Source organism: Equus przewalskii, chromosome 1 (genome assembly GCF_037783145.1).
Source record: "Equus przewalskii isolate Varuska chromosome 1, EquPr2, whole genome shotgun sequence".
NCBI lineage: Eukaryota > Metazoa > Chordata > Mammalia > Perissodactyla > Equidae > Equus > Equus przewalskii.
In genome coordinates, this window is record NC_091831.1 from 122,665,041 (window position 1) to 122,681,311 (window position 16,271).

General features: G+C 35.6%; 1 protein-coding gene across 4 annotated transcripts in view; it reads left to right on the forward strand.

Moving 5' to 3' along the window:
* UACA (uveal autoantigen with coiled-coil domains and ankyrin repeats) overlaps positions 1–16,271 on the forward strand; it is an 82,282-nt gene that overhangs the window by 27,153 nt on the left and 38,858 nt on the right. Inside the window, exon 1 of one of the 4 annotated variants that reach the window (XM_070621926.1) lies at positions 13,904–14,525. The exons of 2 other annotated variants lie outside the window; for them this stretch is intronic. In XM_070621926.1, coding sequence (XP_070478027.1) covers positions 14,487–14,525 — 39 coding nt within the window. In that variant the 5' untranslated portion in view covers positions 13,904–14,486. Of the gene's footprint in view, positions 1–13,903; positions 14,526–14,756; positions 15,299–16,271 lie in introns of those variants that run through there. One more of the 4 variants, XM_070621934.1, reaches the window with a different exon arrangement.

A 16,271-nucleotide genomic window follows, 5' to 3' on the forward strand; every position in this document is an offset into this window, starting at 1 on the left:
TGAGCAGCTTTCCTGGCCTACATGTTGCCTGTAGAAATTTGGGGGCCCACAGATGAGGGAGAGTAAAGACCCTTAACTCATGCTGGGGTTGTTTTGGAAGTTGTCTTTTCTTTTTTTTTTTTTGGAGGAAGATTAACCGTGAGCTATTTCCTGCTAGTCCTCCTCTTCTTGCCGAGGAAGCCTGGCCCTCAGCTAACATCCGTGCCCACCTTCCTCCACTTTACACGTGGGACGCCTATCACAGCATGGCTTTTGCCAAGTGGTGCCATGTCTGCACCCAGGATCCGAACCGGCGAACCCTGGGCCACCGAGAAGCAGAACGTGCACACCCAACCACTGTGCCACTGGCCCGGCCCCTGTCTTTTGTCTTATTATCTCTTTGTTTTGAGTCAAATCTGTGTGCTAATAACTATATCCTCAATTCTTCGAGAAACACGTTTTTCTCTAGAGTTCAGTACAGTTACCTTGAGCTTAATGGGCTTCTCTGGGACTACATCCTTAGTCTCTTCCTGTGGAGAGTGCCCCTCCGAGCTAATTTTGTCCCACTGAAAGGGTTACTGGGTGAAAGGAAAACATTTGTTTCCTTTACTCAGAACTCACTGAATACTTCTACACTCCAAGTGTGTGTGGGTTTTTCCACACTAACCAATTCTCTAGTTCTCTGTGGGCACTCTGTGGGTGTCCCACAGTAATTCTAACGCTAACTACCCAAAGTTAGCTCAGACCCCACAGGTTAAGGGCTCAGTCCCACAAAGCTGCCCCTCTCCCACTTGGGACACCCATCAGAAGTCCAGTCTTTTCACCAAGTTATCTAATTTTTTATATGAAATGGTCTTATTTACCACTATGTTATGTGGTTTGCCATTTTTCCAATCTCCAAAAACAGTTTTCTTGCTGTCTGCCACCCAGTTCCAAAGCCTACATCACATGTTTTCATTATTTTTGCTGGTAGTGGTTAAGGTAGCACCCCACTTCTGGTACCACTTTCTGCATTGTTCAGCTTTGTTATAGTAATTACCTCTGAATTTCAGTGGCTTCTCACAGTAAGAAACTTTGATTTCCTATTAACTTTATGTTATAGACTGTGGATCACTCGTTCTGCTCCAATTTGTGGCTCCCCTCCAGAACCAAGGCTGAAGAGACAGCTCTTATATGAGATATGCCAGTCTCTTCCCAAAGTACTAAAGCAAGAAGGCTGGCCCAAACTCAGATTGCTGCTTAAAGTTTTTGCTTAGCTGTGATGTACATCACATCTGTTCACATTCTCTTGGCCAAAACATATCACATGGCTGATCCCAGAATCAATAATCTAGGGATGTCTGTTCTTTCTGTATGAGACAGGCACAAGTCACATGTCTGGATATATATAATCATTTTGCAAGGAAGCAGGGCAGTGAATAATCTCAAATAATAATAGAGTCTACTGTAACTTTCTCACTTAGTTTTGGATGATGCACAAAAAATAAGATATATCCTTTTTAAAATCTAAAAGGATAAAGGATGTATTACCTTAATATGCTGCACCAGTCAGGGTTCTCCAGAGAACTGGAGATATCTCCTATTAGGTCTGTCTATTTACCTATCTATAGAGATATTTATTTATCTTAAGGAATTGGCTTGCGTGACTGTGGGGGCCTAGGCAGGCCAGCCAGCTGACAGACTGGGCACTGGTCAGTATTTCACTGAAACAGTTAGGAAGCAGAATTGCTTCTTCTCCGGGAATCTTCATTTTTTGCTCATAAGGTATTCAAGTGATTGGATGAAGCCTACCCACATTGTTGAGGATAATCTCCTTTACTTCAAGTCAACAGATTTTAAACGTTAATCACATCTACAAAATACCTTCATAGCAACATCTAGACTCAAACAACTGGACACCATAGCTGAGCCAAGTTGACACAAAAATTTACTATCATATATACATAGTGCTATTTTGCAAATAGTAGAATATGAATACATAGAATACTTTCTAATAGGTTTCATGGTAAGGCAGCAGACAGATTAGATTGATCACAGCTAATGAACCAGGTGTATTTTGGCAGAAGATAATTGAGCACCTAAAATAGTGGGCGGCAAACTATGGCCCACTGCCTGTTTTTATAAGTAAAGCTTTGTTGGAACACAGCCGTGCTTAATCTTTATATATTGTGTATGACTTCTTTCATTCTGCAATGGCACAGTTGAGTAGTTATAAAAGAGACCATATGGCATGCAAATCCTAAAATATTTACTATCTAGCCCTTTACAGAAAATGTTTGCCAAGTCTTAAAGAATACATAGAAAAGGCACTTGTAGTTCTTGCTCTGCCGTGGTCTGCTCCTGGTTCAGTGTTTCCATTCAGGTGTGAAGGTATACTGATTAAACATTACAGTAGCAATGTTTTATTGTTTAAAGCTACAAATTTTATTAGATTCATAAAAATTAATAATTCCTTAGTTTTTTACTGCATAACCATTCAGATTTTCTTTTAGATCTCATGCTGAGTTCAGCTTTTGTGGATAAAATACATATGAATGCTGTTAGTTTTTCAGTGAATACTTGTGTATCTTTAGTAATGAAGAGAAAGTACTTTTTCTGTAAAAATTTTATCAACTTTGTATCATTACAATTACAGATTTCAACATATGTATCTATTTTCCTCTTTTAAGAAGGTAAAAAGGTATATACCCAGCTCTTCTTTGTTTTTTTTTAAGATAATGGATTAAAGAAAGTATTATTTCTTACTTTGATTGCTCTTGTATGATGTCTATAAAAGTGAATTAGACTACAAGATGTATTTGTTTCCAAACGAAAGAGTAAATTGCAGCTTGAGTTAGTGGAGAGAATCTAGGCCCTGGATTCAGTCTTAGGTTTAAATTTAGTGCCTTAAAACAACAGCTATTTTATTTGCTGCTGACTCCCATGGCTCAGCAATTTGGGCTGGGCTTTGCTGCATGGTTGTTCCGCTGGTCTTGTCTGGGGTTACTCACGTGGCTGCTGTCATCTGGTAGCTCTTCTAGGGTTGGATGGTCTAAGATGGCCACACTGATATGTCTGGCACTTCATGTTGGCTGGCACGGCTGGCGGCTGGGCTCTTTTCTCTCTCAAGGTCTCATGTTCTAGGAGGCTAGGTTGTTCACTCTATGGCAGCTGCATCCCAAGAGGGGAAGCTGCAAGCTCTTTTGAGACCTAGATTCAGAAGTTATAGAAGGTCACTTCTGCCTCATTCTGTTTGTCAAAATAAGTCACAAGTCCAGCCCAGATTTAACGGATGAGGAAACAAATGCCATCTCTTGATGGGAAGCATGGCAAAGTCACATTGCAAAGGGATGGGCTTACAGGGGTGAAAGGAGTTAATAGTGTTCACACAATCCATCACTGTAAATTGCTTAGTTTCTTTATACCCTGTTTGGAAAGTAGAAATAACAATAAGAAGAACTCTTCAAGTCATGAAATTTAACAATTATCTATAAAAAACACTTAGAAGTATTTCTTAAACAATTTTGAAATTGATTCCTAATTTTAAATGCTATTTTTTTTATTATAGACCTAAATATCATGAGAGTATACATTCTTTCTTATTGTTAATTTGGACATGTATTTTTTGTGTGTGTGAGGAAGATTGGCCCTGAGTTAACATCTATGCCACTCTTCCTCTGTTTTGTGTGGGATGCCAGCACAGTGTGGTTTGACGAGCGGTGCTAGGTTAGCACCCAGGATCCAAACCTGCGAACCCCGGGCCACCAAAGCGGAGTGTGCCAACTTAACCATGACGCCACTGGGCTAGCCCCAGGCCATGTATTTTTGATATAGGGGACATATAGTAAGATTCGCTAGAAGGAGACCTTGTGTAAAGTAGCTGAGTGGGAAGAGTTGTGCATTTGTGTAGAACTATTATTCATTTAATAAATAAAAAGAAAAGTAATTAAATTTAATGTGCTTACAAAAACATACATTTTTCCTATAACTCTCTGTTTTTATATACATAATTTTTATATTTCCCATTTTAAATTTTAAAAATATTGGCTAGTAGTATAAGGTTTGTTATATTGAAGAGTCTTTTGAGTTCTAGCAAACATATTTTTGTTTAGCTATTGTTTCTTTGCAAAGCTGAGAAAACATAGAAAGCCAAAGGAACAAAAATATCTCTTATTTTTCATTGTGGTTAAACCACTCAGAGGCTCTTTTATAAGTGTATCTATTTTCCTTTTTACTTTGTCAAAAATAAACACAGAATGCTTCCTAAATCTGTCCTGTTTTGACACATACATATATCAGATATATTAGTGAGTCAGATATATATATATACAGGTCAGACAGTGAAAAAATGTTAAAACTCACCAGAGATAGTACTCTGTTCATTGGTGTGCTTAGGGGGGTCTGGGAAGCATAATAGACCCGCCTCGGTTTTTACCTTTATATTTTAAAAATTTCACTCGTGACACTTAGGCACTTAAAGAACTCTAATTTGAATTTTTTTTTCTATAAAATTTTCTAGGAACAAAGTTTATATTTATTTTTCCTGCATAACCAATTGCTTAACATTTTAAAGGAGTTATTAAATAAAATCTTATCCATCCTGAGAGCTCTATTCTTGTACGATATACATTACAATCTGTTGTGTTTAAGATCTATATTTTTACTTTGAAATTTAATGCTTCTTCTAGTGAGGAAGAGTGAAATGAGTAATATTACAAAACAAATAGTACTAATTAAAGTTGGAGAGGCAAGTTCCTGTCTGTCTTTTTAATAAACTCTTTTGGGTGCCTAGACAGTTCTAATAAAGGAACAAATACCTGCAATAGGGACGGGTAGACAGTCTGGTATTTATACAACAGACTAGAATAGAATCAAACCGGGTGGTTAGGAAATCTTATCAAAGCAGTGCTTTCTTAGTCTTTGCCACTCTAGTTCTTTAAAGTTTTTTTCAGATTTCATAGCCACCTTTAGTCCTGAAGATTTATTATTTAAATTATCATTATTATTACTATTATTATCTTTTGTCTTTGACATTTTTATGTAGAGAAATCCAATAAAGCAGGATTAGCCTTTTATTGTCTTGGTCAGAAAAAGGATTGATAGGGTATAATTTTCCCTTTCCTCTGTTTTTCCATTGAATCCTAACTGTATAATTTCAAATCATACAGTGGAGGATTTGAGAGGATAAAAGAAGTGGATGGGGCATAATTAAATAAGGATAGAAAAAATCAGAAAGGAAAGAGAGTCAAGAGTCAGGGAAAAGGAGCTGGATGGATGCTTTTGTTTTCCCAGGTTATTTTAGCATTCTTCTTTCCTTTTCTATTATGTAAGCTCTAATATGCTCTTATATAAGAGGGAGGAATACATAACCTTTGAACTAGATGGAATGGGGGAAATATTTCTGACTATAATCAATCTAATGAACTGTAGAACAGTTCTTAATTGTGCAGCCTAATCTTCACGGAATGTTTATGCTTTGTGAGCTCTGCTTTCTGCTGTTTGCTCAGTTTTCAGTTGTGGTAGAGCTTGTCTTGGGTAATGGGGAATGTTAATGATTGTGGGGTGCTACAGAAGCCTGTTGTACTTTATTTCAATTAGATATTTAGGGGAATTTGCCTAAACGTACATGTTGTTTAGTTTTTATTTAGGGGTTTTTCTCCCCCTCAGAGAAGACTTTAGTTGTCTCCATGTTCTTTTTCTTTTCTTTTCTTATTTTTTTAAGATTGGCGCCTGAGCTGACAACGGTTGCCAGTCTTCTTTTTTTTTCTTTTCTGCTTTTTCTCCCCAAATCCCCCCAGTACATAGTTGCATATTTTAGTGGAGGGTCCTTCTAGTTGTGTATGTTCTTTTTCTTGAGGAGCCTTATGTTGAGGATGTGATGGTGAAATTCTGTTTTTTGGGTGCTATTTTTCTTTTATGGTGGATTTTTTTTATGTAGTTCATTGCACAGTTTGTTTAGGTTTCTAGGTCTGAGGTGGGTGAGGTAGATTATAATATCTATTATGTTAAGATAGCTGGTTGATCTTATAAACATTTCAAGGCAAATTGAGATTCCTCTGGTTATTGTTCAATATAAATTCTTGGAAGTGAAAAAAAAATAGTATGTTAAGATGAATTTTTTTTAGACTTGATTCTAAAGTAATCAAAAGAACCTTATGAAAAACAGTTGCCTTAGGCCCCGAAGAAGTCCCTTTTGAAAAATGTTTACGACAAAACTGGGGAATCCCACATTTTAGATCTGGTGGTGACTGTCTTCCCCTCTACCTCATCTTGTTCTGCGATCCTTCTTGCTCATTATGTGTCAGTATACAGGCCTTCTTTCAGACATGCCAAGCTCCTTTCGCTAGTTGTTCCCTCTGCCTGAAATGTAAATTCTCACAGCCTGCCTCTTCTTTTTTATTCAGATCCTGTCAGCAAGCATCACCTGCTCAGAACTTTCCAGGTTGCCCAACCTAACAGTCTATCCCCAGCATTCCTGTCACATCACCTTTCCTATTCTCACTTGAGTTTCTTGTTTTCCTTAATTGTCTTTTCCTGTTAGAACATTGAATTCTATTGGATGAGAGACTTTGATATGTTTATGGCCTCGATGATCATGATAGTTTCATGGGTGTATGCTTATCCCCAGACTCAATGAGTTGTCTACACTAAATATGTACAGCTTTTTACATGTCAATCATGCCTCAATAAAGTGGTTTAAAAAAAAGAGACTTTGGCTGTCTTATCCACTGCCATATCCCTAGTGCTGCCGTGCATGACAGGTAGTAGGTGCTTTATAAAAGTTTACATACAGAGGGGCTGGCCCCGTGGCCGAGTGGTTAAGTTCGTGCGCTCCGCTGCAGGCGGCCCAGTGTTTCGTTGGTTCGAATCCTGGGCGCGGACATGGCGCTGCTCATTAAACCACGCTGAGGCAGCGTCCCACGTGCCACAACTAGAAGAATCCACAACGAAGAATATATAACTATGTACCGGGGGGCTTTGGGGAGAAAAAGGAAATAATAAAATCTTTAAAAAAAAAAAGTTTACATACAGAAATGTGGACGTTTTCATCCTTTTTTTGCTATAAAGGACATCTAAGTTTATCATGTTTAAATTTTTTAAAGATACTTGCATTTTTACATCAAAGATTTACTTTCAGATGATTAGAGAAGTGGAAATATTGGAAAGCACTGGACAAGAAGTCCTAAGAGCAGGATTCTCTAATCATTCTGTAACTAACTGCAGTTGCTTTACAGGGAACAAAATCCCATATTCTCCTAGTGACTCAATTTCTGCATGTGTAACATTAGAAACTCTTAATGTTTCATGTGATGAGGCTGAGGAGGTAGTAGGTTTAGGCATATGTAGACTCTGTTAAGGAATTTTGTCTTTATCCTAGAAGAATAGAAAACTACTGAAGGATTTTAAGTGATGGTAGGACAGGGTATATGGAAGAGAGTAGTAGTGGTGGTGGTATGATTAGATTTCCCTTTTGGGAAAATCTCTGACTACACTGTGGAGAACACAAGGGAAGGGATCAGAATGAATATAGACAGACCGTTTAGGGGATGAATGCAGTCAGTCATCCTGGTGAGGGATGGTGCTAACTTGTAGTAGGGTAATGTTGATGGTCATGGAGATTAGCAGATGGATTTGAGTAATAATAGGGAAGTGAAATCACCAGGATATGGTGATGGAGGACCAAGGAGAGTAAGGTGTCAAGACTGATTTCTAGGTTTCTGTCTTGTATAACTAGATGGGCCAATGGTATCATTTCCTGTGTTAGTGAAAGTTGGAAGAGGGTCAGATTTTAGGAGGAAATACATGTTTTTAATTTGGGACATAGAGATACTTTTAAGACATTGAAGAAGAATTGTCCAGAAGATATTTAAATATATGGGCCTGGAGCTTAGAGAAGCATGGGTTGCAGATATGTATGTGAGTCATTTGTGTATAGATTTTAATTGACATATCATGAATACGAAGGGCTTAGGAAACCATAAAGGGCTACAGGTTGTGTTTGTAGTTTCCTAATTTGTAGTGCTATTTCTAACCTGGTGATTTTTTATTCCTCTTTTAGTACATGGTTTAGTCATTTTTTTCTACGAAACTTTTCTGTATTTTCCTCTTTTGAACCACTTCTATCCCTTATATGTAATTATTGAGGTATTATTGCCCCATATTATGATTATGTGCTTGTTTACATACATATCTGTCTTTTTATACTATAAGATCAACTGAGGAAAGTAACTGCGTTTTATTCTTATGAACTGCCTGAGGCCAGGTCTCACGTCTGTTTTGTTTCCTGTGGTCCCTATCCAGTACCCAACATGTGACATGGCGCATATCAAATGATTGTATGTATCTGAATGTTGAATGAAGTATTTATATCCCTTTAGACATTGCTCAGTAAATTTTATTAAATAAATTATCCAATCTTCTGACAGTTCTTCAATACTTATTTTATAAACATTATGTACAAGGCAAAACTCTCTTTCTGCTTCTCTTTATTTTAGGGTTTTTTTAATCTTGGGGTTCATGGAGTCCGTATTTGTAAAGAAGAGATCAGTGAAGCTCCCTGAAAATAAATGTAAATTTTTCTGAATATGTGCTTACATGTAATTTTTGAAAGAGGGTCCATTGCTTTCATCAGATTCTTAAAGGGGTCTATGACACCAAAATTGTTAAGGTCTGTGAAATAGGTGCTTTTGTTCAGCATGACTCCTCTTGGTTTTAAGTGGTTTTCTATGAAAGTTTTGCTGTCGTCTTGTATATTTTTCTTTTGGATAATGTATCATAAATTTCCTTTAGGCTAAAACTGGTCGGCAAATCATTTTATCTGTGATCTGTTAAGTCTCTCCCTTAAATATAAATATTTTATATGGATTTGCATATATTTTAAAGTCTACTTGTTTAATTTGCATCTATAAATTTCTTCTCAGCTGACTTTCTATCCTAAATATTGAATAAATGATGCAGCTGTTGGACTCATTCAGGTTTTAAAAAAAAATCTTGATTAGACTTTTTAACAGAAAAGAGATTAGAGGTTAATATAAAAAATTTTTAATAGTGGTCTTTTCCATATGGTGGAATTATATGTCATCTCTATTTTCATATATAAACATAAGTGTATTACAGATTTTCTACACTGGACATGTATTGCTTTTAAAATTTTTTATAATGTCATATAGTTTCTAAAGAAGTTATGAATTTGCAATTGATATTAAAATGAGGGAGTCACTGTCAAACTTTTAAGTGATTTCCTTTGTATTGATTTAGAGTTTAAAGTTATCATCCAGTTAGGTCTACCTAGTGAAATAACTGCTTTGTGTTAGAATGTTATATTTATTCTTTAGAAACAGCTATATTTTGACTTTTACTATAACTGCTTTGGCTTGCTGCATTCTGAGTTTAATGAGTATTTCCTTTTCAAACCAATGCAGTACTCGAGTATAGAAATTTATTTGCTATAATATATGGTAAACGTTAACGCTCCTCAAAAAACTTACTGCTTCTTTTTAGAATGCTTTCATTTGATATCACAAGGCTTGTCTTGTAGGTATATAACTGTGGACTCACCAAGATATGTTGAAATGTTAATAGTTTCATTTTAGTTCAGAGAGGATTGAGTGGAAAGGATGTGCTGTGTTTCCTGCCGTATTAATGAGTTAGTGAAAGGCCTTGGTTATAAGCATATAATATAGTTAAAAATTTATACGTCAACCAGATTTATTGGTCTATGTATCAGAAGTGCATGAAATATACAGAAGTTGAGAGAATAGTTTAGTGTAATGAACCCTGATGAACCTATAATTCAGCTTTAACAATTATTAACCTGTGCCCACTCTTGGTTCATCTACACCCTCACCCCCTTGCTTGTGTTTAAAAAAATTAGTATTAATTATTGCTAAGGATACTGTGAGAGATTGCATTTCTTTTGTTTTATTATTTTTAATTGTGGTAAAAAAACGCAATTTAGCATCTTAACCATTTTAAGTGTACAGTTCATTAGTGTTAAGTATATTCACATTGTTGTGCAACTTATCACTGGAGTTTTTTCATCTTGCAGATCTTTGTAACGCTTTACCCCTTAAAAAACAACTCCCCATTTCTCTCTTCCCCCAGCCCCTGGTAACCACTATTCTACTTTCTGTTGCTATAAATTTGACTACTTTAGATACATCATATAAGTGGAATCATACAGTATTGTCTTTTTGGGACTGATTTATTTCACTTAGCATAATGCCCTCAAGATTCATCCATGTTGTAGCATGTGACAGAATTTTCTTCCTTTTTATGTCTGAATAATATTCCATTGCATGTCTCTACCACATTTTGTTTACCTATCCATCCATCAGTGGACATTTAAATTGCTTCCATCTCTTAGCTATTGTGAATAATGCTGCTATGAATATGGGTGTGTAAATACCTTGTTGAGGCCTTGCTCTCAATTCTTTCAGATGTATACCCGGAAGAGGGATTGCTGGCATACATGGTAGTTCTATTTCTAATTTTTTAGGGAACCGCCATCTTATTTTCCATAGTGGTTGGACCATTTTTCATTCCCACCAACAATGCACAAGGGTTCTGATTTCTCCATACCCTTTCCGACACTTTTCTTTTCTGTTTTTTAATAGTAGCTATCCTAATGGGTGTGAAGTGATATCTCATTATGATTTTGATTTGCATTTTTCTAGTGATTAATGATGTTGAACATCTACTTCTTGGTCATTTGTATATCATCTTTGAGAAATGTTTATTCAAGTCCTTTGCCCATTTTTTAATTGGGTTGTTTCTTTGTTATTGAGTTGTAGGAGTTCTTTATATATTCTGCATATTAGCCCTTTATCAGATATATGCTTTGCAAGTATTTCTTCCCATTCCATAGGTTGCCTTTTCAGTCTGTTGATTGTGCCCTTTGATGTACAGAAGTTTTTAAGTTTGTTGTAGTCCCATTTGTCTATATTTGCTTTTGTCGCTAGTGCTTTTGGTGTCATACCTAATAAATTATTGTCAAATCCAATGGCCTGAAGCTTTCCCCCTATATTTTCTTTTAGAAGTTTTGTAGTTGGATCTTAAATTTAGATCTTTAATCACTCTGAATTAACTTTTGTATGTAGTCTAAGATAAAGAAGGGTCCAACTTCATTCTTTTGCATGTGGATATCCAGTTTCCCCAGCACCATTTGTTGAAGAGACTGTACTTTCCCTATTGAGTGATCCTGGCACCTTTGTCAAAGAAAATTTGATCATATATTTGAGGGTTTATTTCTGGGTTCTCCATTGGTCTATATATTTGTCTTTATGATAGTGTCACACTCTTTTGATTATTGTAGCTTTGTAATATGTTTTGAAATCAGGAAGTGTGAGGCCTCCAATTTTGTTTTTCTTTTTCAAGATTATTTGGTTATTTGGGTTCCCTTGAGATTCAGTGTGAAATTTAGGATGGATTTTTCTATTTCTGCAAAAAATGCCATTGGAACTTTTAAAGGGATTGTATTGAATTTGAAGATTGCTTTGGGTAGTATTGACATCTTAACAATATTAGGTCTTCTAGTCTATGAACATAGGATACCTTTCCATTTATTTGTGTCTTCTCTGATTTCTTTCAGCAATGTTTTTTAGTTTTCAGTGTATAAGTCTTTCACCTCCTTGGTTAGGTTTTATTTCTAATTATTGTATTATTTTGATGCAATTGTAAGTGGAATTGTTTTCTTAATTTTGTTTTTTGGATTGTTCATTGTTTGTGTATAAAAACACAATTGATTTTTGTGTGTTGATTTTGTATCCTGCAACTTTGCTGAATTCATTTATTAGTTCTGTTTTTTGTTTCTTGTCGATTTTTTAGGGTTTTCTAAATATAAGATCATGTCATCTGCAAACAGAGATAATTTTACTTCTTTCTTTCCAATTTGGTTGCCTTTTATTTGCTTTTCTTGCCAAATTGCTCTGGCTAGGACTTCCAATATTCTGTTGAATAAAAATGGTGAGAGCAGGTGTCATTATCTTGTTCTGATCTTAGAGGAAAAGTTTTCAGTCTTTCACCCTTGAATATAATATTAGCTGTGTGCTTTTCATATATGACCTTTATTATGTTGACATGGTTTCCTTCCATTTCTAGTTTGTTGAGTGTTTTTATCATGAAAGATGTTGAATCTTGTCTCATGCTTTTTATACATCAATTGAGATGATCATGTGATTTTCATTCTTAATTCTGTTAATGTGATGTATTACATTGATAATTTTCTTATGTTGAACCATCCTTGCATTCCAGGAATAAATTCCACTTGGTCATGGTGTATAATCCTTTTAATGTGCTATTGAATTCAGTCTGCTCTCCTGATTATTTTCATTATTTTTGAAGCAAATACCAGACATAGGTAGTAAGCTAATAAACAGGTAAATGTGATATAATGGCAGATACTGATAAGTATTATGAAAAAAAGTAAAATAGGGCAGGAAGATAGAGTGGTGGGGGTAGAGTGGGACTGGAGTTGTTTAGATACAAAGGTTTTAAAAGGCCTCTGAGGAAGTGACATTTGAGAAGAACCTGAATGCAGATAACGGAAGAACTTTACAGGCACAGGGGAGAGCAAAAGTGAGAATTTGCTGGGAGCTCTTGGAAAATACCTGGGAAGGGAGGTGTGAGAACAGGAACAGGAGACTAAGTTACAGATGCTGGGGAGGCTCAGGATATCTGCACTATAGGAGGGCACATAAGTCCTGTCTTCTGAGTCTTAGCACAGACAGCTCCTTATATGGCTTTTATTGCTTGTTACGGGTTTCACCCTTTCTTTTTATTTCCTTTGCTTTTGCTGTCCTATTTCTAGAAAGAATGCGCTTGCTTTGTTAACCAAAGGACAGGGCCTGAGTTCTATCCCAGATTTCCTCTGAAGAAGGATGAGATAGAGTGGGTGGAGTCTCTGGGTCTAGCCAAAATCCATTGTGATGTCTAATGTGATTTGGGGAAAAAAATTGTTTCAAAAATAATACATTATGGTGTATGACCTTATATATTTTATAATTAGACTGTGTGCCTAATATTTTAAATTTAAAAAGCAGGAAACAGATTTCTTGATGAAATTCATAACAGAATTTTTCACTGGCAGCATGATCTGTAGTATAGTAGTTACCACCTTCCTGTAAGCACTTATGTTGGGATGTTTTGCATTCCCGTGAAACAGTTTTCCCAAATCTTGCTTTTTGGGGGAAGTACAAATTGCTCTCATACTATTGTGGTAACTAGAAAGTAAAAACACCCTGGAGCTTGTGGATGTTTGTTACCATCCTTAATATATAAAGTATGTTGATACAAGTATGTTAAACATCATAGAATGTGGAGAAGTTGTCTGCTTTGTCCCCAAATGGAGTTTTATTTACAGTCTAACTTAGTGTTTAATATGCATTTATTTGTTTAGTATTTAATTAGTTTATTTGTTTTTTTAATCCCTGAATCCAGGTAATTTGATTTTCCATGGTAAAATATTTGCTTGTCATATCAGGCAGGGTGCTAAACTTGGAAATTAAGAATGCTGAGTTAAATTTAAAATTTGTTGAAAAGTATTCATCATAATGCTGTCTATTTAATGTCTTGGCAGTGCCTCTGGCTCTTCTCATTTAACATGTAAGGAGACAGACTGGCAGCAGTTGTAAACTGAAACCTAGTTGTATTCAGGATGACGCTGATGGGGTATGAAGGGAAATGGAGAAAATTTGGAAGTGTTGCTCTGTGTGTTTGTGTTTCCTTAAATTAAAGTGTGACACGTTTGCTTAAAATAGAATTTTATATTCTGTTTATCAAGGCTATTATAACTTCATGGTAGATGATCCTAAAACTGAAACTGGTATTAAATATTGTTTTGTGGAATAACCAGATTTATCTCTTAACAAAATTGTCATAATGTCACACAAGTTGTTTTGGTATAAAAAGCATCTTTTACAATATGTTTGAGTCATTTGTCTCTAGTAGACCTGAAATTTATTACTCAGAGGAGAAGCATGCATTTACAGTATATTCTTAGCTACTCCTTTCTGTCACTCAGCTGTCAAGTCCTATGGAATCTAAAATAGAACCTGACCAATGGGAGACAGTCTCCACACTGTTTACGGGATGATTCGGATGTGGACAGTTTTATCATGCGCTGCAGCGTCTGTGTTGCAGTGTTGAGGCGGCAGGATGCAGAGTGCTGTTCAAGTTTTCCAGTGGAGTCCCTGAAAGGGACAGCTTTGAAAGATAGCTTCTAAAGAATAAGAAATAGGAGGAGTTACAGTACCTGATTTGGGGCTGCTCTTCATCAAGTGCTGCACAACAAGGAAGATAATTTTCAAGCGGTATGAAGGCGGAGAAGGATCCTGAAGACGAAGAAAATATCGCTAGAGATCCAAGCTAAGTGTAGCACAGCATGAAGACTGTAGAACAGGAAGAGCTGTAAAGAGAGGGACGGACTCACTTGTCAGGAGTTGGTCTGAGAGCTTGCTTTGTGAGCTACAGAGATTTGTAACTTAATGCGAAGTGGTTTGCTGTTAGCAACAAGAGACTAAATCCTGTCTATGATGAACTGTTGGTTTTCTTGTGCTCCTAAGAACAGAGTAGGTATCCCTGTAGTCCAGTGTAACAAAAGATTCTGGATTGGGCTTTCTGAACTGTATTCTTTTAAAATGTGTTACTGTTTTATTAATTTTGGTTTCTATGTCTTATTGTATTCCTTCTGATTTATTTGATTAGCAGATTGGGGTTAGTGATGGAAAATAAATGTTCTTGTTTCTTTTTCTGGGTTTAAAAAGCACATAATAGAATCTTAATAATTGAGCAGTATTTCTGTTAACTGACAGTAGAGCAAAATGGAAAACAGTGCTTGATGGAGTAGAACTGAAAATCACATGATAATGAGACTTTAATCATGTTTAGTTATCTTTTAAAAAGTCTTACTTTTGGATTTTATAATTTTTTAGTGTTTTAAATAGCTCCTTTCCCCACCAGTGAATTTACTTGGAAATAAAGTTGAGGTGGTTTTAACTGCAAGGATAAACTAATCAATTTAGAGCAAGTATTTGTGTGCTAAACGTGACTTAATCTCTTAGGTATTTGAAAACACAAAGTCTCGTAAGCCTACGTCTGCTACCACTCCCCACTTTAGAGTCAGTGAACTGTTTTGTTTTAAAGCTGAAGAAAGGGGATGCCTAAAATGTAGTTTAGACTTTGAGCCAATAAGGAGGGCTAGTCTCTATTTATAGTTGATAGTTTGAACTTTAGAAGTTAGAAGGAAGTGGGTTCACTCCACATGTGACTAATTTAGAGACAGCAGTTCTGAAGTCTGTGTAGGTACTTGAACCAGATCCCATTGAAATGTTATGTTTCAGGAGTGAGTTAAAATTTTAATGTCTTTATCTTTTTTTTAATTTCAGTTTTCATATTTTTTCACTTCAAGTATTTAATGAATACATTGCTGATTTAGCTATAAAATTGGTGATTTTTTTGGTTGGGAAGGGCTAGTAGATATAAAATAATTATACTGATCAAACATTTAGAGGATATACTTCATATAAGTGATTCATTTTTTCCTCCAGAGGATTGTTATTGTATTTGTGGGCATAGGAATTGCTTTGTAAATTAAGTGAAAAACGTGTACATATCTTTTTTTATTCTAGAAATAATACTGACTTAGCATAGAATTTAGCAATAAGTTTATAATATTCTAAAAGGCTAAAACCTACTTGTTTAAATAATGTATATTTTCGTTCTGGGTTCTACATTTCTGCTTTCTAAGAAAAGATCCAAGTTATTGGCTTCAGAATGTTGTGAATATATTTTCTCCAATCAAAACTGAAGATAACTTTGATATAATTAAAATGTATATCACGTAATACATCCTTTTATTTGAAACATTGTCTTTGATCTTCCTTTTAAATACATATGCACTGAGTTTTTGTTAAAATAGAAAATCTTTTTACCAAAACCAAAAATGTTGACTGTAAAAAAAACACATTCTGAAAGTCACCTGTAATCCTATCTCAGAATTTTTAAATAGTTAATACTCGTCTTTTTTTAGTTTTTTTCTATGTAGAAGTTTCTCTTTATTCTAGTATTTAAGCATAATGAATTGCTTTCTCTATTGAGTGTGTGTAATTTGCCTCCATAAATACATTTCCAACTGTACCTTTTAAACAAGTTGGGGGCAGGTCTTAAAACGTTTACAGAATTCCACTGCATCTAGGGGTCTTGTGAGATATGTAACCAGAACCAAATCTGAAAGTATGAGTTAGAGAATAGGAAAAGCACACTGATTTTGGATGTCATGAGAAGTCATGGTTGGGCTTGCCACTTAAGTCATTTAA